Genomic DNA, 26,654 nt, shown 5'->3' on the forward strand with positions numbered 1-26,654 from the left:
TCCTGCTGCCTTGCTGTATGTCAGATTTCCCAGGCTTTCAGACTACCCTGGATCTTGTCCCTATTCCAGCCCCAGCTTTGCCCAGGTCTTGTTCCAGCCTACTCCCACCTTGTCTGTTCCCTATTCTGACCCTGCTCCAGCCCTGTTCCTAACCTGCTTCAGCCATGCACCCACCTCCTGACCCCCAGACCCTTGGACTGATTCTAGCCTTTAGCCTGTTTTCAAACTCTGATTATGATCCTGATTTGGCTTTTCTATGGACTCTGGTCCTGGTTCTGACCCCAAGCCTTTCCCCGGACCCCAGTTTCAGCACTGCCCTCAGCCTGGTCCTGGCTGTCCATCCAACTTTGATCCCTAGTACTTCTTCTTGGGCACCACTCCAACCACGAGGCCTGACCACCTAGAAACCACAATCTGATAATGGCTGGTCTGGCATTGAAAGTCAGTCATTGAGTCAGTTTTAATTAAGATTTGTCCAAATTTAATTTCAGGCCCAGATGAGAGAATGTTTGATGACTAGGGTGTCATTTTGGACCTGAGCACTTGATGCTGCCCAGACTAGACAGGAATCCATTTAGGGGAATATTAAATGCCTGTATGATGGAGATGGGCTGCTATCACTGACATGCATTTGGGAAAGATCCTTGGGGCTGATGAGAAACTGAAGAGAAATACTGCATACTGGTAGTGGTTGGTGCTTACCACAAATTGAAGATACATCCTTGTCACAGGAAGAATCACCATATGAAAGTATGTGTCTTGTAAATCAAGGGTAGCACACCAATCTCCAAGGAAAGGATAATAGAAGTGAGGGTAACCATCCTGAATCTGATCTTTTGGATGACATAGTTAAGGTTTCTTAGGTCTAGAATGGAACGGAGACCCCCAGATTTCTTGAGGATCAGGAAGTACTGGAAATAGAAGCCTTTTCCTCTGTGCTGGTAATGAATTTCCTCTCTCTCTCCCAATTCTAGAAGAGACCACAGCTCTTGAAGTAACATGGTCTTATGAGAGGAGTCCTCAAAAATGGATGGGGATGGTGGGTAGGGGAAAGGAAGATGTAAATTGGATGACAGATTCTTCCTTTACTGTGCTGAGTGCCCATTTGTCAAAGGTAATCAAGCACAGTAAAAGAGGGATAGGCATTATCTGAAAGGAGACGATATTGTCAGTGCACTCTCTTCAAGGGAAGAATCAAAATGATTGCTTCAAGGATGCTGTCATCTGGTGAGAAGGACCTACCACAGTTGAAGATGGCTTGTGTCTTCGAGAAAAATCTTGAGCTTCTCTTAGAGGCATATGGAGGCCTCTGATGGAAAGAAGTCCTAGAACAGGGTTGTGGTTTAAATTGTTTCCTTTTAGTAACCAGAATGTAGACTCCCAATGATCAAAGTGTTGCATGAGAGTCTTTCAATGTGCTCATAGCAGCATTTGTTTTGGTGGAAAACAATTTAGAGTCCTCAAAATGTAAATTGTCAGTTGTAGTTTGAATCTCTTTTGGAATACTGGCAGCCTACAGCCAGGAAGAATATCTCATAGAGACAGCAGTGGCCACAGAACACAGGGTGATGTCAGCAGCATCTACTGCTGCATGAAGAGATGTCTGAGATGTATATTGACCATTGGAAACTAAGGCTAGAAATTGTTCCCTATATTCCTCCAGAAATTTATCAGCATACTTAGAGATGGCCAAGAAGTTAACCAAATTATATTTAGATAAAAGAGCGAGATAATTGGCAACTCTCATTTGAAGCATGGCAGTGGAATATGTCTTACAGCCATATAGCTCAAGTCTCTTTAATTCCTTATCCATGGGAGTGGCCTTAGATTGTGATTGGTGAGATCATTTATTAACAATTGCGCCCATCAAGGAATAAGGAGATGTGTGGATGAAGAAAAAATCAAAATCTTGTTGAGCGAATTGATTTCTTCTGTCTACTCTCTTAGCCAAAGGAGGTATATAGACTGGAGTCTGCCAAAGAGTCTTCTCTGGGTTTAGCAGACTTTGCTGATAGGAAGAGTAACCCTTCCTACAACACGAATCTATAAATTGTCCAGGAGAATGTGAAGGTTCTCCTGCACAATCTCCACCTGGACCTCTACAGAGGTAGCCATGCTCCTCATGAGGTCCTGAAAAACACTGAAATCTTCTGGATTATGTGGAGGGAGAAGTTGACTCCAGAGTTACGCTTCATCTGGAAAACATGAAGAAATGTGACCCCTCCAATTATTCCCCCTCCTCCACAGAAGAAGACTCCTGCACTACAGAAGGAGGAAATTTTCTCCTAGAAAGTGCATGAGACAGAGGTATAGAATCCTTTGGGGTATCCAAAGGCCAAGGAGGAAAAGGCATGGCCTGAGACATCTATGGTGAGGGACCCCAAGCTGAAACTCCTCTGTAGGGAATCCAACCTTAGTTTTTGGTCTGGTATTTGAAGACCTGTAGGGTAATCTAAAAGATCTGGAGGAAGAAACAGAGTCCTCTCAGAGTCCAAAAAAGAAACATAAACATCCTCAGGATAGGGAGGAGCAGTTCCTGTCAGACTTCTAGGAGGTCTGAGTAGTGGAGACAGATGAGGTTCAAAAGCAGACAATGGTTGGGGTGGTCAAGAGGCAGATAAACTTGTCAGTGCTGGTGATGCCAGTAAATCCACAGAGTGCAACAGTGCCATGTGCATCATCATTGTCAGTGGAGCCAGCACAGCTGCAGAATGCATCAGCTGTGCTGGATGCATGGCTGGTGCTGGCATAATCAGTGAGCACATAAACAGAGCTGGCATGACTACGGAGGGCATCAAGGGAGTTGGCAGAGATGAGATAGCCAGAGAGTGCACTGATGGCACCTGTTGCATTGATGGTGCAAGCTGAGGAATCAACTGCAATGGGGTGTCAGGTAAGGAAAAACCAAGGATGGTGCTGAAACAGACTAAACCAGTGAAGGCGAGGAAGAAGGATCCGGCATGGTGAAGACACCAGTTTTGGCAGCCATAACAGAGCCAGAGTCAATGGTGCCTCCTCAGTCAGTATTGGGGAACGCTTAGATTTGTATGGTCAAGAAAAAGTATCAGAGGACAGAGTCAGAGTCTGGAATGCTTCCAATCTGATAAAGGAGACAAAGCATGACATTTCTCATCCAACTTGTGCTTAGGTGAGAAATGGCTGGAGGGGTACTGCAGGTTTAATCAAAATCCACTGTTTCATGGTCAGGGCCAAGTTCAGATGCACGCTGCATTACCTCCTTCATGAGGTGACTCTTCAAACTACTGTTTGTTTTTTAGTCCTGGTGGGGAAGGAGTTGCAAATGGAGCCATTTGTCATTGGATTAGACAACTGGCATGCCTATCCACGACAGGAAAAACAGCCCTACACCTTGCACACTGTTTAAATTCTGGGGAATTTTTATAATAAATCTCCCAGGAACTTGTAAAACTACAATGACTGACTAAACTATTAAGACACTAACTAACTATATAGACAAAGACTCAGAAAGATGGTTAACTGAAGCAGAGCAATGGGGAGCTCCGACTGTCACCATGGGCAGTTAAAAGGAATTGAGAGAGGAGCAGCAGTCATGCCCTTTATGCCCTACCTGACAGCATGAGTGGAGCAGGGGTTCATGTGCTACCTAATGGTAGTACTGGCAAAAGTCTCTGACTTGAGGGCACTGGGTGCACACACACCTACAGTGGCATGTATATGTGCACAATCATTTGAAGGAGAACTTCTTTTTCTCTCTTTAAATTTTAAATACTTTATACATTTAGTCAGTTAGGTTACTGCTTTACTTAGTACAGTAACTCCTCGCTTAACATTGTAGTTATGTTCCTGAAAAATGCTACTTTAAGCTAAACAACATTAAGTGAATCCAATTTCCCCATAAGAATTAATGTAAAAGGAGGGTTAGGTTCCATGGAATTTTTTTCTGCCAGACAAAAGACTATATAGTATACATTTTAAATAAACAATTTAATAATTTAATATTGTACGCAGCAATGATGATTGTGAAGCTTAGTTGAGGTGGTGGAGTAAGAGGGTGGGATATTTCCCAGGGACTGCCTTACTACTATATGATGAGCAGTTCAGCTCCCCGCCCGTGGTGTGCAGTTCCTGCCCTCTGCCTTGGAGCCTCCTGCTCTATGGAGCTAAGGTACAGAAGCGGGGAGTGGGAGGGGGACACCCTGACATTAGCACCCCTCTTCCCCCCACCTCTGCACAGCAAGCAAGAGGCTCCCAAGAGCAGCTCCAAAGGAGAGGGCAGGAGCAGCACACAGCAGTAGGGGGCAGGGCAGCTGAATTACCCACACAGGGAACTTAGGGAGCTAAGGTAATAATTGGAGATATACCAATCTCCTAGAACTGGAAGGGACGTTGAAAGGTCATTGAGTCCAGCCCCCTGCCTTCACTAGCAGGACCAATTTTTGCCCCAGATCCCTAAGTGGCCTCCTCAAGGATTGAACTCACAACCCTGGGTTTAGCAGGCCAATGCTCAAACCACTGAGCTATCCCTCCACCCTGGTTCCAAGCCCCCACCAGCTCCAACAGGCTGCTCTGTCTGCAAGCAGTGGACAAAGCAGGCGGCTGCCAAACAATGTTATAAGGGAGCATTACTCAACTTTAAATGAGCATGCTCATTGATCAGCAATGTAGCAATGACACAATGTTAACCAGGATGACTTTAAGTGTTCCTGTATTTGAAATAAGTAAATTTGATACCTGTTGATAGAGACGCTCCCAGTAATCCTGTGTCATCAGGCGGAACAAGGAAAGAAAGGCCCAGCCAAATGTATCAAAACTTGTGTATCCATAATCAGGATTTTCCCCGACTTTGAGACATCTATAGTTAATTGGACAGGCGCTATTGGATGAGAACAGAAAAGTGATGAAAGCTTCGAAATGTGCAAATTTAAAGGGAAGCAGCTTCAATTCATGTGTAAGTTTAGAATATATTCAACTATATTTAAACTAAAATATAGGGACTCACATCTTCTGTGAGACCTGCAAACAGTATCCTATGCTATGCAAATGTCCTCCACACCTCTGCGATAGTTTGGTGGGGAAGAGGGACATAGAGTGGAAGGGCAGAGACAGTAATACAAAAATAGATGCACACAAGTGCATTTTTAATGGTATATATGTATCTGTGTATTTTATATAATATTTCCTATTCTAAGTTAACACGTCCTCTGAGTCTTCCAGTGTATCTTGTCTTAGCACATAGTTTGACTGAAATCAAAGGGAATATGGGTGTAGGAATAACTGTTTAGAGGATCAATCTCTACATCTAGGGAGGTGGTGGAATCTCCTTCTTAGAGGTTTTTAAGGTCAGGCTTGACAAAGCCCTGGCTGGGATGATTTAGTTGGGAATTGGTCCTGCTTTGAGCAGGGGGTTGGACTAGATGACCTCCTGAGGTCCCTTCCAACCCTGATATTCTATGATTCTATGATCTATTTTTGGCACTGTGAGCTAATGATTTTTAGATTGTGAATTATAAGACCTTCAAGGCAGAGGCTGACTTTTCTGTGTCTTGCGCAGAGCAGAACACTTGCCAGACTGTGGCCCAGGCTTACTCAGCCACACAAAAACATAAGGGGAATTAAGACCCTCCCTCCCGAAACTCTCCCGCACAGCCTTCCTGTATCACAACTGCAGGGACAGGGCACTGGGTAGGAAAGGAAGCTGGGGTTACATGCTTGGTACTTTCCCCCTGCCACACTCAGGCCTTGAAAGCAGGCAGAGAGTAGGCAGAGCTTTGGCTCCACAAGCCCACCTCCATCCAAAACTCCCCAGCCTTTTTCTCAATCTTCTCTTCCTATATCACTGGGGAGGGGGAAAGTTTGGATTAGATTTTTTTTTCTCTCTGAAATGATGCACCCATTCTTATTAGAAACACTGAAGTTTATCCTACTTCCTTCTCCACATCTCATTCTTTTAAAATATAATTCACTAAATGGAAATGTGTATTAAATGCACTCCTGAGAAGAAAGTTAAAGTAATTGCAAGAACATCTGCCAGGAGGCCTGGAAATAATTTAGACCTTAGTATGGAAACCACAGGTTTGAGCTTTATCCCCTATACTTCATTAAATTGTCTTATTATTTGTATATATTTTCATTATCCTTGTTCCCATTGCTGTTGTTGTTAGGAACTTGAAATCTGTTTTTCACATTAGTCACTGGTGGACTGAGTTAAGCTAAAGACTATGAAGCAAAGAAAGAAAAGAATCAAGAAAGATTGTAGATTGCACTTACCCAGCATCTGAGCTATTGCCGCACAACAAGCTATCATTGGTGCCATTCTTCTTGAGAACATTTTCTACAATAAAAATGAAAGCACAGTAAATCAAAAATGCTTTTTAACATCAACCCGCTAGATTAATATGAATTGTAATACACACACACAGGTAAAATTGGCATTTGATGATTAAAAAAGGTTACTCATGTGTAGAGTAGCTGGAGTTCTTTCAGATGTGCTGGTCATTCCACTCGTTGCATCCCATGCACTAGAGATTAGAGTCTTTTGGTGAGCAGCGTCCATTGTGTCCCTGCATGTACCTTAAATGTCCTTATGCTTCCATACTAAGGGCATAAAAACATGGTGCATGCTCAACTGCCACTCAATTCCCTTGCCACTGCAGAATCCATACATAATAGGACTCTGTAGTAGTGGGGAACAAGGGCAGGTCCTGGAATACATATATATGGGCAACACATCTTGAAGAATTCCAGTTACTGTGTAGGTAAGTAATTTTTCTGTCTTTGAGTTGTTCTCTCTCTCTCTCTCTCTCTCTCTCTCTCTCTCGATAACTCCCAAACGCTCTCTCTGATTTCATGAGAGAGATTCCTGAAAAGAGATGGGGAAAGGGGGTGAGGGGTAAGTGTACAATGAAATCGTATGGAGTAATATACTGAAACAATCTGTTGTTACAGAGACCCATGGCTCCTGGAAGAAGTGTAGATGGTTTCCAAATGGAGGGGGGAAAGGGTCTAGATCTATCAAAATGGTGGTAGTGCAAATCCTGAGCAACCTGTCAAAATGATTGCTTGCTCAGAGATACAGAGTAGGCTGTAGGGTGATTATCAGGTGTTTGCCAAATATTTTTACATGGTCCAATAAACCATCATTAATGGGGAGTGTCACACACTGTGGCATTATGGTATGGAGAATGTCTAGCAGTTTCTGTGGGGACTCCTGCATCTCCACTAATGGACTCTGGAGGAACTCAGCTATCTGCTTTAGCAGTTCTTGGAAGCTCTTACAATCATCTGGATGAGACAATGTAGAGGAAATCACTGCCTCATCTGAAGATGAGGATTAAATAGCTATAGGCACTTGTAAATCTTCAGTCTGTGGATGTTTCTCCCCCTCATAAATTTCCTCTATTGGCTGAGGATCATGTGACACCATCTGAGGCATTGCCCTGAGCCCCTTCCTGCACACCGCACCCCCTCCCACACCCCAACCCCCTCTCCCAGCCCTATATTCATGGCCCTGCATGCACTTTCCCCACCCAGATATGGCCCTCGGGCCACAAAGTTTGCCCAACCCTGTGCTAGACATTAATATCTCATTGGATTGTATGTGCTATCATCGTATGTGAAGTTATGAAGTTTGGCTACGTATGTGTTACTGAAACATGATGTGAGGTTGAAAACACCCACAAGCCGCCTTTCAGGTACAACAGTAAAAAGGAGAAACAATGTTAATGGCTCATTGAGGAAAAGCACACAAGCACAAGGCTTACCCCAGGAACTGTGTACAATAGAAACCTGTCCAAGATAGCACTACATAATGGGAACCGTTTGATCCAGGTCACAGCAAAAGAGCTTACCAGCAAGTGGGAAGAAGGTATAAAAGAGGGAAACGACTTCATGATGGTACCTCACTCTCCCTAAAACAACACACCTGGAAACACCCGAGGAACAAAGACTGAACTGGGGGAAGTGATGGTCCCAGGCTAAAGGTATTTCTAGCCTGTGTATGAAAACCTGGGAAACCCATTGCAAAGCAAAGACAGCTTGTACATTAAGAATCTGCCAGCCTGTTTATCACTCAGGATGAGAATTTTCTAATTCATATCCTATGTATCCTGTATGTTAAGCTCAGTTTGTGGTTTTGTTTATTTACTAGGTCATCTGCTTTGATCTGTTTGCTATCACTTATAATCACTTAAAATCTATCCTTTTGAAGTTCATAAACTTATTTTATGTTTTAATCCAAACCAGTGTGTGTTTGACTAAAGTCAGGGGAAAATCTCAGCTTGGTTACCACAGTGTGTATGGTATTCTTCACATTGACGGGGAGGTGGACCAGGTATTAAACTCATATACTAGCCAGATTTGACCAGAGCAGGATGATACTGCTCTGGGGTCCTAGTCTGGGAGGCTGGTGGTTAGAGAGCCTGCATGTAACTGCAGCTTGGTGTGTCCCTACCTGTGTGAATACTGATGAAAGTGCAAGTTGGGAGGGCTCTGCAGCTTGTCACAGCAGCACAGTGTGAGAGGGAGCCCAGGCTGGTGGGTCAGAGGGCTCAGTGGTACCTCAGCTCCAGGTGGTACCCCGGGGGGAACCCATCACACATGTAAACAGTTTTTGTGGTGTGGTTCTTCTGGTGTATTTTGAGATATTTCTTCTGCATAAAGCTCTTTCTTCCTTTGGTGCATCTAACTAGTGCCTGTCCTCTGAGAATGCTTTGGTGTGTTTCCACATACCTCTGTTCTCATCCATACGTTCAGCAGTAACTGTGGTCATGATATACATATGGAATAAAGAGATATAGAATGTATTTCAAGGAAAAAAGCAAGCAATTTAGCTGAATCTTTAATAAAACTGTTCACAGTCCACATCAAAACACATAAATGTGTAGCCTACTTAAACATACCATTTTCTGAGTAGCAATTGGGTTAGTCTGTATCCACAAAAAGAACAGGAGTACTTGTGGCACCTTATGCTCAAATAAATGTGTTAGTCTCTAAGATGCCACAAGTACTCCTGTTCTTTTTATACAGTTTTCTGTGCAGTTATAACTGTTCAGCACACTGCACAGGGCAGAACTTCTGGGAATTACATCAGAGAATGAGCTAGTGTGCATTTCAGTTACTATGGTATCATACTGGGAAACATAGATGAATATTATCGGAAACTTTGGGAACACTATTTCCAATACTTTTGACACGGGGGAGAGGGGAGAGAGAGAGAGCCAGAATTGTATCACCAAGAGCAGAAATTATCCTAGGACATTTGCAAACCACTCTGGCATTTTGATGACTAACGTGTTGTGGTAGCAGTTCACTGGTATTTTCAATATCACTTGCAGTGCAGGAGTCTATATATATATACGTAAACTACCATTTTAAAAAGAAATCAGAGGGCAGTTTACCTGAATCATTAGTAAACAAGTCAAAGGAGCGCCACGTCTTATCATCTGAAGTAATAGTCCCGTTGGTGTAGTTAAAATTCCTGACACACTTATGTCTCAAATTGCCCTTAAAGAGCTGGAGGCTTACGAGGGCAAAGACACTCAAGCAGAAAAGGGTCAGGATCATCACATCAGTAAGTTTCTTAACAGACTGGATCAGTGCACCTACGATGACCTTCAGTCCTAGAGAGAGAAAATTCAACAGTGTATGGACTGAGAAACTGATACACATACGGCATACCATTCTTTCGGAGATTTAAAACAAGATAGAGCAGCCACCGTTTCATATTTACTGGGCCAGTGTTACGTGCATCTTTGCAATACGAGCATAGCCCAGATGAGCTAGAAGTGATCGACATGAGAAATGTAGAGTTTTCCCTTACACACATTTATCCCTAGTACTTTTGCGGGGAAAGCAGGCTGTATGGAGGGCAGAAGACTTCTTATGTTCTTCCCCCATGAATTGCACCCTCCTCCATACAAGGATCAGGATAGTCTGTCTTATCTAGAAAGGGGAATAAGCATCATGCTAATAAAATTTACAGGGATGCTACCTAGGGAGGACCTGTGAACACTAGAGACATACAGAAAATAATACAGACAGAACAGAAAGAAACCAATGGACCAGATCCATCGACCTTATTCAAGTTTTATACAGCCCTTCCTTAATCAGGCAATACCTAATTGACTATCCTGATTAAGAAATAAGCAAAAACTGAATAGGATCTGACCCAATAATAAAAAATATTAATTATAAAGCACAAGTCTGTTGAGGTATTGACATTGCACAGTCAAAACAATGATAAACAAGAACAATTAGAAGGGCTTTCTGGGTAATAGACGTTATAAAGATCAAACAAAATCCTCAAAGACATAAATAAACAAAATAAATTAGATGGCAAATTGTTTCCAGTGCTTAAATCATTCTGACTGGGCCAACAATCCTGAGACACCACCCTGATCCACAAATTCAGCAGTATCTGTAACAGCTGAAAGTTATACAGATAAAAAAAGACAGAAGACTTGAAAAAACAAACAAACAAAAAACAATAATAAAGTAGTTGGAGGAGAAAATCACTTGTAGTTGACAGAAAATACTCAAAGATCTGGGCTTCTTACCTGGGACTATTGAAATGGTTTTTAAAGCTCTCAGAACCCTGAATGTGCGAAGGACTGAAACACTGCCTAGATCACTAAATATCGCTGCATATCTGTAAAATCAAGACATGACACAATATGCTATTGAATTGAATGAACAAAGCAACTATTTTATATGCCTTTTCCTAACTGCTAACCCTTCTGAGTATATAATATTTTGTGCATTAACAAACCACATGTCAAGGGCTCATCCTAAGTATTATAAATCTATTTCTTGGTTACTACAAATAGAATCTATTTACATGGCAGTGCTTGATTATGCATGTTGCCAACTTCCTACAATACACTTTTAAATTTAAACTAAAATAACACAGACATTATTCAAAATCATGTATTTAAAGCAGAGGAAGAAAAGAATAATTTCTTTTTGAACAGATCCTCAAGTAAAACTTCAAAATATGCTTCCTCCCTGCACCCACAATAAACCTATCAATTCCCCTGCATCACAGGCCTACCTCCTAAAAAAAAATCCATCTATTTTCCTCCCTAAAACAAAATGAATTGAATCTCTCCTTTAGAACTGTGTCCCATATTCCCATAATGCAAAGTAATCAGTTCTCCCCCGAAATAGCCCCATTCCACAAAAGACGCCTAATATCCTCCCATAACACAGAGTCCCCAATAGCTATCAGCTACAGCCTTTGCTCTTCTCTGCTTCTCAGCTCTATCTGATATTATTCCTTCCTCCACGTGCGCGCACACACACACACACACACACACACACACACAGAGTTCTTTTGGCGAAGCAGGAGGTCAAGCTTGAGACTTTGAGTGAGTCACAACTTCACGGGGAGAGATATTAATGAGGTGACTCGGAATGTTTCTCCTAGTTTATTTTATACACAATCTGGTTTGTTTGGAGCAAAGATGGGAAAGACCACAGCAAAGCTTCATTTACACACACTAACAGAGGCACGTGTAATTCCACATTTCTGTTTTCCTTTAATGGTATCATTTTGATATTCTTTCCCTTAGAACAATAGCAATAGTGCCAATAGTAACAAAAAAGGACCTATGGATATAATGCAGTGGTTCCCAAACTGGGGTTTGTGAACCCCTGGGGGTTTGCGAAATGTTACAGGGGTTCTCGGAAAAAAAATCTCTAATGGTGGACAGAGCTGTCCCTTGGACTTCCAATAGCTATGCAGATCAAAGCAAGCATATATGTCATACTGAGGAGATTAAAATTTCAAGACTCCTTATATGAAATGGAAAGGGAGGTGGATATTTTTTGCTGTTTTTAAAATTAAATGGGCACCTAGCACTGTTTTTAAAATTATTATGAAGAACAAGTTTAAGCTTCGTAACATGTGTTGTTTGGCTGGACTACTCAAGACCTGAATGCCTGTGTAGGAGGAACTTTGAGTTGGCTTCTTAAATACCTTCCTGCTGTTTCACATCTGATACTCCTTGATAAAACAGGCTTATTCAAAGTGATACAAGCTATGAAAGTGAGATCTTGGAAGAGTGTTGCCATTTTCATAATGTAATAAAAATACTGTAATAATAAATAATAATAGTGTGAATAAACATCATAAAAACAAATTTTATATTTCCAAGATCACTGCTTTTATAATTTATTCTCAGGTAAAAGAGAAAATCCCTGGAAATATTCATTTTTAGGAGGGGTTTGCGAGACTAGACATTTTAGTGAAAGGGGTTCACAGGTTGTTAAAGTTTGGGAACCACTGATATAATGGAACTCTAAAGTCCGTGGCTGTATTTGTATGTGTGGTAGGAAGTTCCTTGTCTCCTCTTCATTGACTGGGCTTCAGTCAGGGCCAGCTCCAGGCACCAGCGCAGCAAGCAGGTGCTTGGGGCAGCCAGCGGCAGGCAGCATGTCCGGCTCTTCAGCAGCAATTCGGCAGGGAATGAAGCGGTGGCGGTAGAGCTGCTGTCGATCGTGGCTTTTTTTTCCCCCATTGCTTGGGGCAGCAAAAACGCTGGAGCCGGCCCTGGCTGCAGTCAGTGTGCTGTCACTGGGAGACATAGTGAGTTAGAAGCTGTCTGTGCAGACAGCTCAGAGGAACTCTGTAGGGAGTAGCTTCAGCCACTGTTGTTATGGAGTGTATCCCATACAATCTACTACAATGAAAACATTGGAAATGCTATGGATGATAGTATTGCCTATTTATTGCCTTACTGTGATAAAAAGAAACCAAGACAGAAGGAACTAAAAGACCCAGTGTCCTTGGAACTCACACCACTCTGGAATGTTTGGAGTAATCAAATAAAACCTGGACTAATAGGTTCTGCCTCCTATTGGTACTTATATTTGAAAGGAAACTAACATAAAAATGGACATCCCCTATGAGTCTTGAGCTGCAGATTGCAAATATTCTTGACCTGCTTGTGTAATAATAGGAAGAGTCTATAATACAGTGGCTTAATGGGTTTGATTTTATTTCCCTCCTGTGGCTGTCACTGTAATAGCTTTCTAACTTCAGTAGTTCAAGCTCAGATTGTATTTCTGGTGACGAAATCCCAGATTTGATTCACTGACTACAATGGTGTCTATGTACGTGGTCAAAGTGCCTTCACACACATGCATTCACACACATGCATGCACGCATACACACTTCATGATATTAAATCTCACTGCCTGTCAGGTCAGATCCTTTCCCTATTTCAAATAAAGGGGCTGCTGGTTTCGATGTGATGGAAAACAGTGTCTCTTATTGCTGTCTTTGCTCTCTGTGCAGTCCCTTTATCCTCTTTTGAGGGATTGGCATACTGTTGCTATCCTCTGCACCTTACAATGAAGGGGATACAGGAGCACTCAATAGCTTTTCCAGATACAGTTATTGCTCCTTAAAATGATTTTGTATCTTGGGTGCAAAGTACAACAATTTAGACACTTCAGTGAAAAGTTAGAGAAAAAATCAAAACAAGCAAAACTACTTTAACTGCATGATATCCCTTAATATACATATACACCCTTACTTACGCCAGAACAATGACACTGAAATCCAACCAATTCCATAGATCTCGAAGGAAAGTGAATTCATTCAGACAGAATCCTCTTGCCAATATTTTTATCAATACTTCAAAAGTGTAAATGCCAGTGAAAGTGTATCTGGGGAGTAAAGTGTCCAAGAAATGCGAGAACATTAGCAATTAATGGAGGAGGCACATTCAGCATACTCGTTCTGTGAGCTCCCTCAGAGCCTCCGGGAGCAGGTCCAGTGGCTCCGTTGAAGATAATGGAAAGGCTCCATCAATTTCTATGAGTGTTGGATCAGGACCTAACTCACAGGCAATTTGAGATATTAGCTGACAGCAGTCTGGATGCAGTTATCAACCTCTGTGTCTGCAGCATATTCACTTGCCTTTGACAATTTTCTTTGCTAAAATGTTAAGGTGTCTCAGATTGGGCACTCCAAATTTGAGGTATCCAAAATCACAGGCCACTTTTAAAATTTTTGAAGATAATTCATATCATCACTTGTCAATGTGCCGAAATAGCTGTATGTTGGTCAGTTTGTGAATCTGGTAGCCATTTCTTTAAAGAACATTGAAAAACTTACAGAATACAAACTTACAGGATCTTCATTTTAAAGGCAACATTGTTTTAAATGGAAATTGTCAGTAAATGCTCTGCTGGCTTTTCTGAGGGCACTTGTCACTTCAGCAAGACCGAGGTCTCCTGCGGGAATTCTAAAAGCATCTGATACTCAGAAAATATGTTCAGAAATTATTTAACAGCAATTTAGCCCTTTTCACTGAGAAAAAAATATTCTGAAAATACTGTCTGAATTCATTCAAACAGCATTTTCAATTCTCACAGCATATAATATTCTGTCTAAATTCTGACTCCCTTACATAGAAACTTAGGGCAGCACACCATTACAAATGGAGACGTATATTAAAATCATGCCACAGTTTTATTCAGATATTACAGTTAGCAAGGTGGATGAGCTGATAGACTGAAAGTTGTTAATTCAGATGCTGATCCTGCAATGTACTCCAAAAGAGGAGGAGCTGCAGTGATGTTAATGGAATTTGTGCAGGTGCAGGGATCCAGCTACATAGAGTTCACTACAGGATTGCCAGCAGCAAGTGTTCAAAACTCATAAGTGAGGCCTGAAAAAGTCACACGATTGCCCTAAAAATAATGACATTTAGAAATAATACATTTGGGGTTCTTTTTCTTTGCCTTCTGTTGTTGAGGCTATTAGGGGTCACATTTTTAAGTTTTCCTCTACAACTAGGAGGGCTAGAATTGTACCTTTTTTTCTGAAATCTGAGATTTTCAGGTTTGAACATGACTCTAAGAGCTGGGGCTTTAAGACAAAATACTAAATATTGTGATATATAGTGAAAGTGATAACATTGCGAGAACTGGCAATGCTGAAGACAGAGTTCCACTAGCAAAAAGCATCTGACAGAATATTTTACTAGAGCAAATAGTGCACAGATCAACATTACTGAAAGAAGTTTAAAAAGACAAAGGATCACATCTTGAAATCCTTATTCAATATTGACATTGGTGGGAGACTTGTCTGGGAAAGCAATGAGTAAAAACCGAGGAAGGACTTCAGGGATTAGAGCAATGAAAGGTGGAGGAAAGATAAACAATAAAAGAAATTTAGCACTTTTTTTTCCTTCATGGCTCAGATTCTGCTCTCCAATGAGTTATTCTGGGTTTACAGTGGAGCAAATGAAAATAGATGATGGCCCTATTTCCACAAAGCAATAATAAACTTTTTTTTCCTTCATGGCTCAGATTCTGCTCTCCAATGAGTTATTCTGGGTTTACAGTGGAGCAAATGAAAATAGATGATGGCCCTATTTCCACAAAGCAATGATCCTGAAGTTCTAACAGAAGCAAAATTCCTACTGACTCCAATATGACATTACCTTGTGAGAGGACTACAAGATTAGGCCAATTAATTAATTAATTAGAACTAGAGAATTAGGAAAAATAAATTCCTACAGAAATACTTACTCAACATACTTGCTCCAGCCAGGAGAGTCAAGTGCCTTAGACTTCCCAGCAGTGTCTGACTTAGCCATGAAGACACAATTGGTTAAAATAGTGCACATAATAAACATAGTGAACAATGTAAGTAACAGGAGTTAAGGTAAAGAACATTATTGTATAATCAGAAAATGTCACTAATACACTAAGGGTACGTCCATACTACCCGCCGGATCGGCGGGTAGCAATCGAACTCCGAACGTGCTCCCGTCGACTCCAGAACTCCACCACCGCAAATGGCGGTGGCGGAGTCGACGGGGGAGCCGCGGACTTCGATCCCACGCCGTGAGGACGGGTAAGTAACTCGAACTAAGGTAGTTCGACTTCAGCTACGCTATTCGCGTAGCTGAAGTTGCGTACCTTAGTTCGACCCCCCCCCCCCCCCAGTGTAGACCAGGCCAAAGTGTTTTAACAGTTGTGGATTTAATATTTGACTTCAAATTCTCTGACATGCTTAACAGTTTTATTTTGATGTTATTCATTTTAATTAATGTCACCGCATAATACACTATTATTAACATGATTTATAATACAGTAGCATCTAAGCAACTAAGATTGAGACTTCATTGCACAAGGCATCACATGTAAAACTTAATAAAAAACAGTTCCTACCTCAAAGGGCTCAGGGTCTAAATAGGAAAGAATGACAATGAGGGGGGGAAAGGATGTATTTTTATCCTCATTTTACAAATGCGAAACTGAAGTGCAAAGAGATAAAGGCCCCAGATCCACAAAGGTATTTAGATTTCAATGGAAGTTAGGAGCCTAAGTAGCTTTGTGGAACTGGGCCGAAGTGACTCGCCCAGGGTGACACAGATAGTTGTGACAGGTGAGAATTGAATCCAGATGTCAATGTCTCAGGTCAGTTCCTTAGCCACAAGACCATCCTGCCTCACACAAAAAACGTTTGTTCAAAAAGATATGTGTGGAAAATATATCACTGCTTGGCACTACTCTCCTTCTACCCTTCCTCTTTCCACATATAATTTGTTACACTCATTTGTGGAGTCTCCATCTTAAATTGTATTATAAGCTCTCTAGGGCAGGAACCATGACTTTGTATGTGTCTGTATTGCATCTGACTGGTGCCCTTGGGCACTAAATGCAATAAAAGTAAAGGTAATAACAGTGAATTCCTCATGAAACTCTGAGGCATGTATTGTATTATGCCCTTTTTACAGATAAAGAAACCAAGTGGTTAAGTCACTCATCCAAGATCACAAAGAAAGAGCCAGGAACACAATCCAGGGAACTGATCCTGATATCACTGACACTGATTTTATAGTATAGTAACAATGGGTGTGAGCCTGAAAGCGGTGCCAGGGGTTTGCACTCCCCCACACACGGGATCTACAAAAGCACTGAGCACAGCTCAGTAGCATCACTGGTGCAGATCCCCACTCGCAACTGGTGCAGACAGCTAAGCAGATACAGTCACCACATCACAGATATGATCCATGTGCAGCTAGCTCTGGAGGAGTGTGCAGAGGGCAGAAGGGGTGGGACACCACACTCCCTGTAGACATGCAATCCAGGAAGCAGGATTCCCCTATGCCTACCAGCCGCAAGTTTAGGAGCCATCCTTTCAGACAGGGACCTCCAGAGACCCAACAGCTGCACCAAAAGCACCATGGACCTGAACACAGGCAGCCCTGCTGGAGAAGGGGCATGTCTGAAGTAGGCTGGCCAGCCCATGCGATCACACTTCAGCATGCTGGAGAGGTGACCCTGGACAAAAATCACCCTCCTTGTACTGTTGCAGAGCCATATGCAACACCTCTCCATCGGAGCCTGTCCGCTGCTGCTAGGAAGGGCTCTGGATTACAGAACATCCTTTTCCTCAGGGTTCTCATAACACCTTTGCAGGGCTCCATGTGATTGGTGGCACTCTGAGATCCGTACAGTGGCAGGATCATGCCCTCTCTTGGGTCTAAGTATCACTGTGGTACTCCAGTGTAACTTCACAGTGTAAAACTGGTGAAACACTCTAGTGAACCAAGCACATTGACTTTGCATCCGACGAAGTGGGTATTCACCCACGAAAGCTCATGCTCCAATACGTCTGTTAGTCCATAAGGTGCCACAGGACTCTTTGCTGCATTGACTTTAATGACATTACTCCCAACTTACACAGGTATAGTGAGATCAGAATTGGGCCCTCTGTTACCTGATTTCCAAGGCCATCCTTCCTCTGTGCAGATCTATCCCTGTACTTTCCAGCTTCATATGCTAATAATAGTCATTTCTAAAATCATTCAAAATTATCCGTGAGCTATCTGGAGCACATGTATTATTGCTTTTAGAAAAAGGCTAGAGCTAGCATATAACAAGCACAGCATAACACCCATTATCTTGTATTATTATTAAAAAAATAGAATGAGTAAAGCCAACTGAAAGGATATTTGTGAACCAAAATTTTAATCGCTGCTCTTCTGATTGAATGGAAAGGGCTAAGTATACACAAGGCACGTGTGGCAGTAAATCGGAAGATTGTTTTTCCTTTGTTCAGTACCATAAATGTCTTTAAAGAAAACAAAAACATGAGATAATATTAAATAAATCAAACTTTTACAGAAATTTAATTGAGGATGTTAATGGTTTGTATCTGTGGCCAGCACTGCAGATTATCGGTAAAAGTTTGATGTCTGGACTTGCACTTTGTTTGTTTAAACTGAAAGACTTTTTTTGTAATTCTTGTCATTCCTTTTGATTTGTTATATATTTATACCACACAATTTTCAACAAATCAGTAAGAAATATTGTTTACTATGGAGAACACATTACATATCCTTTTTTTCCTCAAGGAAAATTTAGGCTATTAATTAATCAGTTGGAAGTTCTCAGTAGGAAACTTCCTTCTTTAGCCCTGATCTTAAAAAGAATTTGCAAAGTCATCATTTAACTCATGTCAGTATTCCCATTAACGTAAATGGGACAACTCATGTGAGAGTCAATTTCCATTCGTCTGTAAGCATTTGCAGGATCAGGGCCTTTATTTACTGAACCACTTTCTCAGAATTCAGTAATATTGACATTAGAACTCGTCCAGAATTTTTCAATAACAGTTTTTCATCAAAAAATACTGATTTGTCAGACCTGAAACTTTTCCTACAAAAGAGGTGGTTTAGCTGATCTTTTAATTGGGAAGGTTTCTCGGGTTCAGGGTGGAATTTCTGAAAAACCAGGGACCCTGGAATTTCCGCTAAAAACTGGAAAAGGGGAGTGTCCTAACAACTGGGATATACAGTCAGTTGCTCTTCTTCCCTTTCTCAATTTCTCCAGTTGGAGCTCTTCCACTTTGAATAAATAACTAAATATTCTTTGGACCAGAGAGAGACCGACTTTATTGCTCAGGTGTTTTGGAACTCACCTGGGCATATGGGAGACCTGGGCTCATGTCCCTGTGCCAATGAATAGTGAATTATTTATACAAGATGTAACAACTGCAACAGGAAATCCTTGGAAAAACCCATCCCATTAGCTTGGGGGATAGGGCTCGAACCAGAGTGTGGGAGATGTGGGTTCAAGTCTCAGAATTTCACGTATATTTTAAAGGCTAAAATATATTCTATAGAAAACATTGTCGAAGAACTGGTGGTTCTGTAAATATATATATATTTATTTTCTGTATTTCCTTGTTAAAATTTATAACATAGGAAATAGACTGTATTAAGTGATTCTGACTATCAGCAGGCTTTAGAGAGAGGCTACATGTAATGTAGTGTCTTTGATCAGCCTACACATAGGTCTGGTAGGATGGAAGATACTTTAGATAAACCAATAACTCAATTTTCTGTCATCATGTAGTAACAGATTTTTATATTGTATCCAATGTTATATTCAGTGTGGGTGAAATTCATTTTTGTGGAGAGGGCTAACATACACCACCAAAGTCCCACTTGAGCCCTATTTGGATAGCTTAAGCCAGGGGTAGGCAACCTATGGCACGGGTGCTGAAGGCGGCACGCGAGCTGATTTTCAGTGGCACTCACACTGCCTGGGTCCTGGCCACCGGTCCGAAGGGCTCTGCATTTTAATTTAGTTTTAAATGAAGGTTCTTAAACATTTTAAAGACCTTATTTACTTTACATACAACAATAGTTTAGTTATATATTATAGACTTATAGAAAGAGACCTTCTAAAAACATTAAAATGTATTACAGGCATGTGAAACCTTAAATTAGAGTGAATAAATGAAGACTCGGCACAGCACTTCTGAAAGGTTGCCGACCCCAGCTAAAGCAGAAAGTAAGTGGTGCATATGCCTCGTGCTGATTAATTTCATTCTGTTTGATTAGTAGATTATAAAGTTAAGGTTTTATTACATTATCGCTTAGTACTCCAAGTATGTTAGGTACCTGTTTTATTATAACCTGATTTAATACAGCTGTCTTAATATAATCATTCAAAGGAAGCACTGCCAAATTTAGCTTTCTGACCCATAAACCAGAAAAGGCTCTCTACTAACAACTGGTCAAGGAGGCATAAAAGTCATATCCCTCAGCATAAGCATTTCTTCTCTGCACTTCTTAATAAAGCAAAGTTAAAACAACAAACTTTTTGGATGGGTCTAACCTTGTGATCACTGTAGTAAGGGTCAAGATCCTCCAGTGGTTCCCCAATGAGCTCCTGAGGGGGATTTCCATAGAGAGCAGGCAGCTTCTGGAAAGTCTTCAAGTCAAGCTGAGGCCGAGGTTTCTCTTCAGGCTTCTGACCTACGCATTCCTTCTTGGCAGCGATTCGCTTCTCAATAGCAACCAAGGATTCACATGTGAACTTGCAGAAATTGTTAGAACATGGTAGAGAGAAGTCAGCCATCTTTTCATCCTTTTCCTCCTGTTATAGATTGTATACCTAGTAGTGGAAACAGCTAACAAGAGGTATCAACGTAAGTGACTACCAAAAACCTGTCAAATACAACCAACCACAGTTGGCTTATAACTATACCTGATTTTGTAGCTTTCAGTCTCCTAGGCAAACAAAACAAAACAAAACCAAACCAAACCACCACCAACCAAAACTTGCATTACCTATTAAATGAGATGTCTTATGTGACAAAGTCAGGCTGGACAGCTGTAAGAGAGTGGTGCATGTCAGATATTTTAGCCTTTTTCCATGTAAACTGACAAGAGTTTATCTTGGGTTAATCAGGGGTTTCTGGAGACCAATTAAGGGCTGCCCAAGACCTTTACACACTCCTCTTCTGGTGAAAGAGGAGACACAAGTTGCTGCAGGGTTAGTGGCAGCAGAGAGATAGGCTTCTCCAGAGTGAGAGGCTGCTTTCCTCCCTGTTTAGGGGAAGGACTGGCACACCAGTGCCCCCCTCCCATTGCAAGAGGAGGAAGCGCTAAGCCCAGCAAGATGGAGGAGGTGCCCTGCCACATTTGTTTCTTTCTCTTCATTAATTCCATCAAAGAGTAGCCAATTTGCTTTCTTGAAAAAGGAGTTAACAGATTCCTTCCTTGAAGCCTGGAAGTTCCCCTTTGCTGTCACCTTCCTCAAATCAATAAGATTCCACTTGCCCCCAAATGGATGGACAGCAGGGGTCCACCATTCTATGAACTAAGTGTTGGAGCCCAACTGCCAAACTCCAACTGCCATGGAACCAGTTGATACCAGTGTTCTATCTCCATCTCCTGTAAAAGGAGCATACAAAGCAAAAATGTAAAAGCATCTTAAGCTGCTTGCTAAGAATAGGAGCCCTGCTGGATGACTGCTTCTTGGAGCAGCTAGTCCTGGAACCCTCAAGGGGAGAGGCAAATCTTGATTTAGTCCTAAGTGGTGCACAGAATCAGGTCCAAGAGGTGAATGTAGCTGAACCTTTTGATCACCACAACCATAATGTAATGTAATTTAACATCCTTGTAGGGAGAAAAATACCAAAGAACCCCATCACAGCAGCATTTAACTTCAAAAAGGGGAATGTGACGGGGTGTTCACACCACATTAGACTGGAAAGTGTTAATGAGCGTGAGAAGGGCCAATTAAGTTGATGTGCTACATCTGAGGGGAATTAGGTGGCCTAAGTAACCCCTGATTGACAATGGAGCCCAGCTGAAAAGGAACAGGAGGGGCTAGTATAAAGCCAGGAAGATGACAGCAAAAAAGGGCTACAGTAAGCAAGCCTGCAGTCACTCTCTAGGCATTAGACAGAGAAAGGAGGAAACCTACTGGAGGAGAGTAGAAACCGCAGGGATCCAAGCCCTGAAGGAAGAGTTTACCCAGAAGGTGGTGGGGTGGAAGCCTGAGAGAAGGTGTAGGAAACAGCAAACAGCAGCAAAGTGGGACATTGAAGACCTTGGCCACTGATTAGAGGATCCCTGGGCTGGAAACCAGAGTAAGAAGGTAGGCCTAGGTTACCCTCCCAGCGACTGGGAAAGTGGCACAGTTAGGGCAGTCGATATGAAGACTGCCTGGGATGGTTTATCCTGTGGGATTTTGTCACCACAGGAAGGGGAATACATAATGATCTGGCCAGAGGGCCAAGACATGAAGAAGGAACAGCTGAATCACAAAAAGGGAACACTGAATGTCCAGAGAATGAGAGGGGATGCAGTGTGAGCAGTGGGAAAAAGGGGGCGTATCGTACATGAGGGCAGCTAATCACCAGACATGGCTGTAATGTTGCACCCCATAATGCTTTATAGAAATATGCTTATGAGTGTAAATATGACATAACCGGAATATGTTTTATGCTAGATATGCCATGTAACATATCTCTGCAAAGGTTATGATCTACTGGATATAATCATCCTATTTGTATGCATGTATCATTTTTGTATTTGAAGTTATGAATATTGGCTATGTACTTGTTTGATTTTAAGTAGCCTCAGTGAAGCATTTGGTCAGCTTCTTGAGAAAAGACTACTCTCAGTAAGTGCCCAATCAAGAAACACTTAAGCTGACAATGAACTTCGGGAGATGCCAATCCACATCTCTGCTTTCCTGGGAACGAGGCATCAGCCTGTAAGGAACTGAGTCATGCATGGACATGTGACTTGCCCATGGGACTCCAAAACTCCATCTTGGAGCTGGATCCTCCATAGGAGAGGGGAAGGGGTTTCTACCCACAAGAGAGCGAGTATATAAGCCCCTGGGGAAGCCCCTCCATGTTGTCTCCAGCAGGCTCAAGAGAGCCTCTCCGCCCCAAAAGATGCCTGAAAGAAACTGGAACAAAGGATAGCAACTACAGGTGTGTGAATGATTGCTAGACCCAGACTAAAAGGAGGCTAGTCCATCAAAGAACAAATGGAACATCTCTGAGGGTGATTTATACCTGCATTTAGTTTTCTTACTGTATTAGGCTTAGACTTGGGTGTTTTATTTTATTTTGTTTGTTAATTTACTTTGTTCTGTCTGTTATTACTTGGAGCCACTTAAATCCTACTTTTTGTATTTAATAAAATCACTTTTTACTTATTAATTAACCCAGAGTAAGTATTAATACCTGGGGGAGGGGCAAACGGCTGTGCATATCTCTCTATCAGTGTTACATAGGGCAAACAATTTATGAGTTTATGAGTTTAACTCAGCATTAATCTGGGAAAACACCACAACCAGGGTTCATAAACACAAACCATGAGAAAAAGACCCATCCCCACGTAAGTTGGGGTGGCCTTTTCCCCTCAGGGTCTTAAGTCAAGCAACCCAAGTCCCTTTAACATGCCCATCCCTTCTCTGTATCTCACTCACAGTTGCTGTCCTTGGCCAGTGCAGCCCCAGACTGCAGAGGTTCATCCTCAGAATTCACCTCCCACCCTGTATGGAAGGCAGGGGCGGTAAGGAGGCACCTTACACGCTGCACTGCTTGGGCATGCCGCTGTGGGGCTCTGCTCTGGCCCTCTCCATCAGCCACCCTGCTAGCCGCTTGCCACACCTTTCCACAAGCTGCCCTGCTGGCCGCACCTCTCCACCAGCTGCTTGCCATGCCTTTCTGCCAGCCACCCTGCTAGCCCCTTGCTGCCCCTCTCCACCAGCTGCCCGCTTACCAAAATGTCATCACACACACACCCGCCACACATACACACATTTAACTCAGCTTAAACAGGGTCCACCACCAAGTACAAGTACCTGTCTCTACTCTCTCTCAACTCATTAGGCTTTGGAACCCATGTCCCCTGCCCAGCAAGTGCTGTTAAGTTGAGGGTGAGTCCCTCCATTGGGGTATGCCAGGTACAGTTCTGCTGCCCTTGGGTCATACAACAACGATAACAACCCTTTATTACAAGGAGACTGGGGATCCAACACCAGCCACAAGTGATCATTTGGGCAAGCAGTCCCATCGTGTTGAGCACCTAGGCAGGGTGGGTGTGTCCATGCAAACGAGATCAGCTTCTGAAGTCTTTTTCCACAGCTCACCACTAGACATCAGGGGAGAGCTCATCCAGATTCTGCTTATATACATATTTTATGGCTTTTTGCTTAATTAGGTTATGTGAGCAAAGAATCAATCAATCTACTAACACAGAAGGCAAAAATTTTGACAGTACCTAAGTGATTTAGGAGCCTAATTCCCAGGTTTTTTCAAAAGGGACTTAGGTACCTAGGAACATAATTGCCATTGACTTTAAATGATTCTTGGCTCCTAAATATCTAAATAACATCTGAAAATGGGACTTAGGTGCTTTCAAAATTTTTACCCACAGTGACTGTATATATTTTAAGCTCAGAGAAGTATAGAAATATTTGGAGGAATGTGATTCAAGACATAGGAAATGTATGAAATGGACAGAAGTGAGTTTTGTACTCAGGGGTGAAAGTAAGTCTAGTGACTTACCGGTACGCTGGGGCCAGCTCTGGCCCCCGGAAAGGGAGAGGCCTAGGGCAGAAGGGGCGTGGCTGAGAGAGTCAGAGCCAGCCCCAGCCCACCCTGTAAGGTAAGTGCCCCCTCACTGGGGTAGCAGCAGCAGCCCGGGGCTCCGGGGCCTATTGAAAGGGCCTGGGGTTCCCCTGCTTCTACTGCCCCGGCCCTGTAAATAGCCGCGGGAGCCCTGGGGAAGCAGCGGGGCTCCCACAGCTATTTAAAGGACCTGGGCAGCAGAGGCAGCTGGAGCCCCAAGCCCTTTAAATAGCCCCTGGAGCCCCCCACTAACCCTGGGCTCCGGGGCTATTTAAAGGGCCGGGACGGTAGAAGCAGCGGGAGCCCCGGACTTTTTAAATATCCCCCAGAACCCTGCAGCCCTACCCCAGGGCTCCAGCACTGGGTCTCTGGTGGCAATTTAAAGGGTCTGGGGCTCCAGCCCCTGCTGGGATCCCCAGGTCCTTTAAATTGCCCCCTTGGGAAGCCGGGCCGCCCCGGTACAGCAAAGCAGCTCTTGCTGGTATGCCATACCGGGCGTGCCGGCTTACTTTCACCTCTCTTTGTACTCTTACAGTTTATTGTATCTCCAGACTGGTCAACACGTTAATGAGGGAGAAAGGTAGTCTTCTTACCTGCTTATTACTTTTCTTAACCCTTGCTGTAGGCTTGCATTCTCCTCACAGGAATATGGGAACAATTAAAAAGAGCTTTTACTCAGAAGACATGACAAAACATATTGTAGCAAAATGAGAAGTAGTCAAGGCTTGCCACTTGCCTTACTGTTATTAAGTGTAAGGTGGCAATATTCACCAAGACACGCCTCATGATGTTGCCAGATTGCTTTGGTGAAGAAACTTCAGAGGCCAGGAAGGCGGAATGCAGAATAGTGCTCATGGTCATTCTTAACTTCCCATTTCTTCTTTTCAATGTCTCTGAATTTTGACTGAGTTATGTTCTAAAACTGGAGCCTGTAACACCAGGCTAGGAAGAGGAGACTGCTCAGAGTGAGTCACAATACCAAAAGAGAGAGAAAATAATGAATTCTGGGAAGAAAAATTTGTTTGGTAGTTGATATAGCTTTTTACTAGTAGAAAGGGATGCGTTTTGTGCTTTTGACCCCAGTTTAAGAAAACACTTGAGTACATCCCTCAATACATCCCTATTCTGGAAAGCATGTCCTTCAGTGCGTTCCTGAATCAGGGCCACTATATCTCTGCAATATTTCATTCTTTGCAACTTTATATTACATATATGTGATTTTGAAATCAGTGCAACTCATAATATTGTAGTGAAATTAAAATGAAACCTGCTCTAATGTATTAAAGTCCAAACGAATATTTGTTTTTTGTCGTTTGGGATAATTCAGATGTTATGGTATTGATAATGAGAGCTGTGAATTATGGATGAAATTATACCATTTCTGTGCAGTGCACAGAGGGAATACAATAATTGCTCTACTGCGCTATCTGCCAAATGTTACACGGGTGCTCATCAGCAAAAATGCTTCCGTAAAAGTCTACCAGGCTCAAAAACTCAAGATATTCAAATAATCATTTAAAACACTTCCTCCCCTGACCTCACCATTCATGTTGTTTTGTTGAAGACTTTGTTACAGATTTCTCTCTTTTCCTTCATCAAAAAAACCCTTCAAAATATAAAATTTCTTCAAATTTAAATGAAATGTTCCTTGTTTATTCAAAACTCTTCTGTTTTGAATAACAGAATAACTTTTGAATAACTCACTCTAATGTCCCATAAAGTCATTTATGTTTACCAAGCACTCCTTGGCCAGAGCTGGGATTCAGAGCCAGAGTGTGTTTTCTGGTCCAAATATTTGTGCAAATGTCTTGACCTGGGGACAATAGCTAGGTGTTACACAGGAAATAAAGGCTTGATCCTGCTGTCACAGATGTCAATGGCAAAATTCCCATTGACTTAAATGGGAACAGAAGTATTTCCAAAATACACTTTTCAACCACAGAGAGTTGTGAGGTACCTAAACTTTTGCTAATTAAAGTTTATCATTATATAACATACAGGATTAAAAAAAATGTCCCTTGTTTATTCAGAAATCTTCAATAGTATCCCATGATACTATTTATGTTACCTAAAAAGTGCACTTGTGGTTATTTTTGAATTTGTATTGGACCAAGGCTAGATTTAGCAATTTGACCATCAGTAGATTAAATTGTTAATCCAAAGCCATTAAGAGATTTCCCCCCTCTACCTCCCACCCCCAATGTTATGGAGGCAACAACAGCACATAGACAATATTATGGCCTTTCATGGAATACTTTGG

General features: G+C 42.2%; 1 protein-coding gene across 2 annotated transcripts in view; it reads right to left on the reverse strand.

Moving 5' to 3' along the window:
• Positions 1 to 20,373, reverse strand: part of LOC123363539 (sodium channel protein type 5 subunit alpha-like) — a 94,681-nt gene extending 74,308 nt beyond the window's left edge. For both annotated transcript variants that reach the window (XM_045004640.1, XM_045004641.1), the window contains exons 1-8: positions 20,131 to 20,373; positions 17,958 to 18,076; positions 15,523 to 15,639; positions 13,522 to 13,650; positions 10,536 to 10,627; positions 9,378 to 9,599; positions 6,250 to 6,313; positions 4,714 to 4,855 (exon numbers count right to left, since the gene is read on the reverse strand). In XM_045004640.1, coding sequence (XP_044860575.1) covers positions 4,714 to 4,855; positions 6,250 to 6,313; positions 9,378 to 9,599; positions 10,536 to 10,627; positions 13,522 to 13,650; positions 15,523 to 15,639; positions 17,958 to 18,076; positions 20,131 to 20,373 — 1,128 coding nt within the window. The remainder of the gene's footprint in view (positions 1 to 4,713; positions 4,856 to 6,249; positions 6,314 to 9,377; positions 9,600 to 10,535; positions 10,628 to 13,521; positions 13,651 to 15,522; positions 15,640 to 17,957; positions 18,077 to 20,130) is intronic.
• Between the last annotated feature and the right edge of the window lie 6,281 nt (positions 20,374 to 26,654).

This window comes from Mauremys mutica, chromosome 2 (assembly GCF_020497125.1).
Source record: "Mauremys mutica isolate MM-2020 ecotype Southern chromosome 2, ASM2049712v1, whole genome shotgun sequence".
Lineage (NCBI taxonomy): Eukaryota > Metazoa > Chordata > Testudines > Geoemydidae > Mauremys > Mauremys mutica.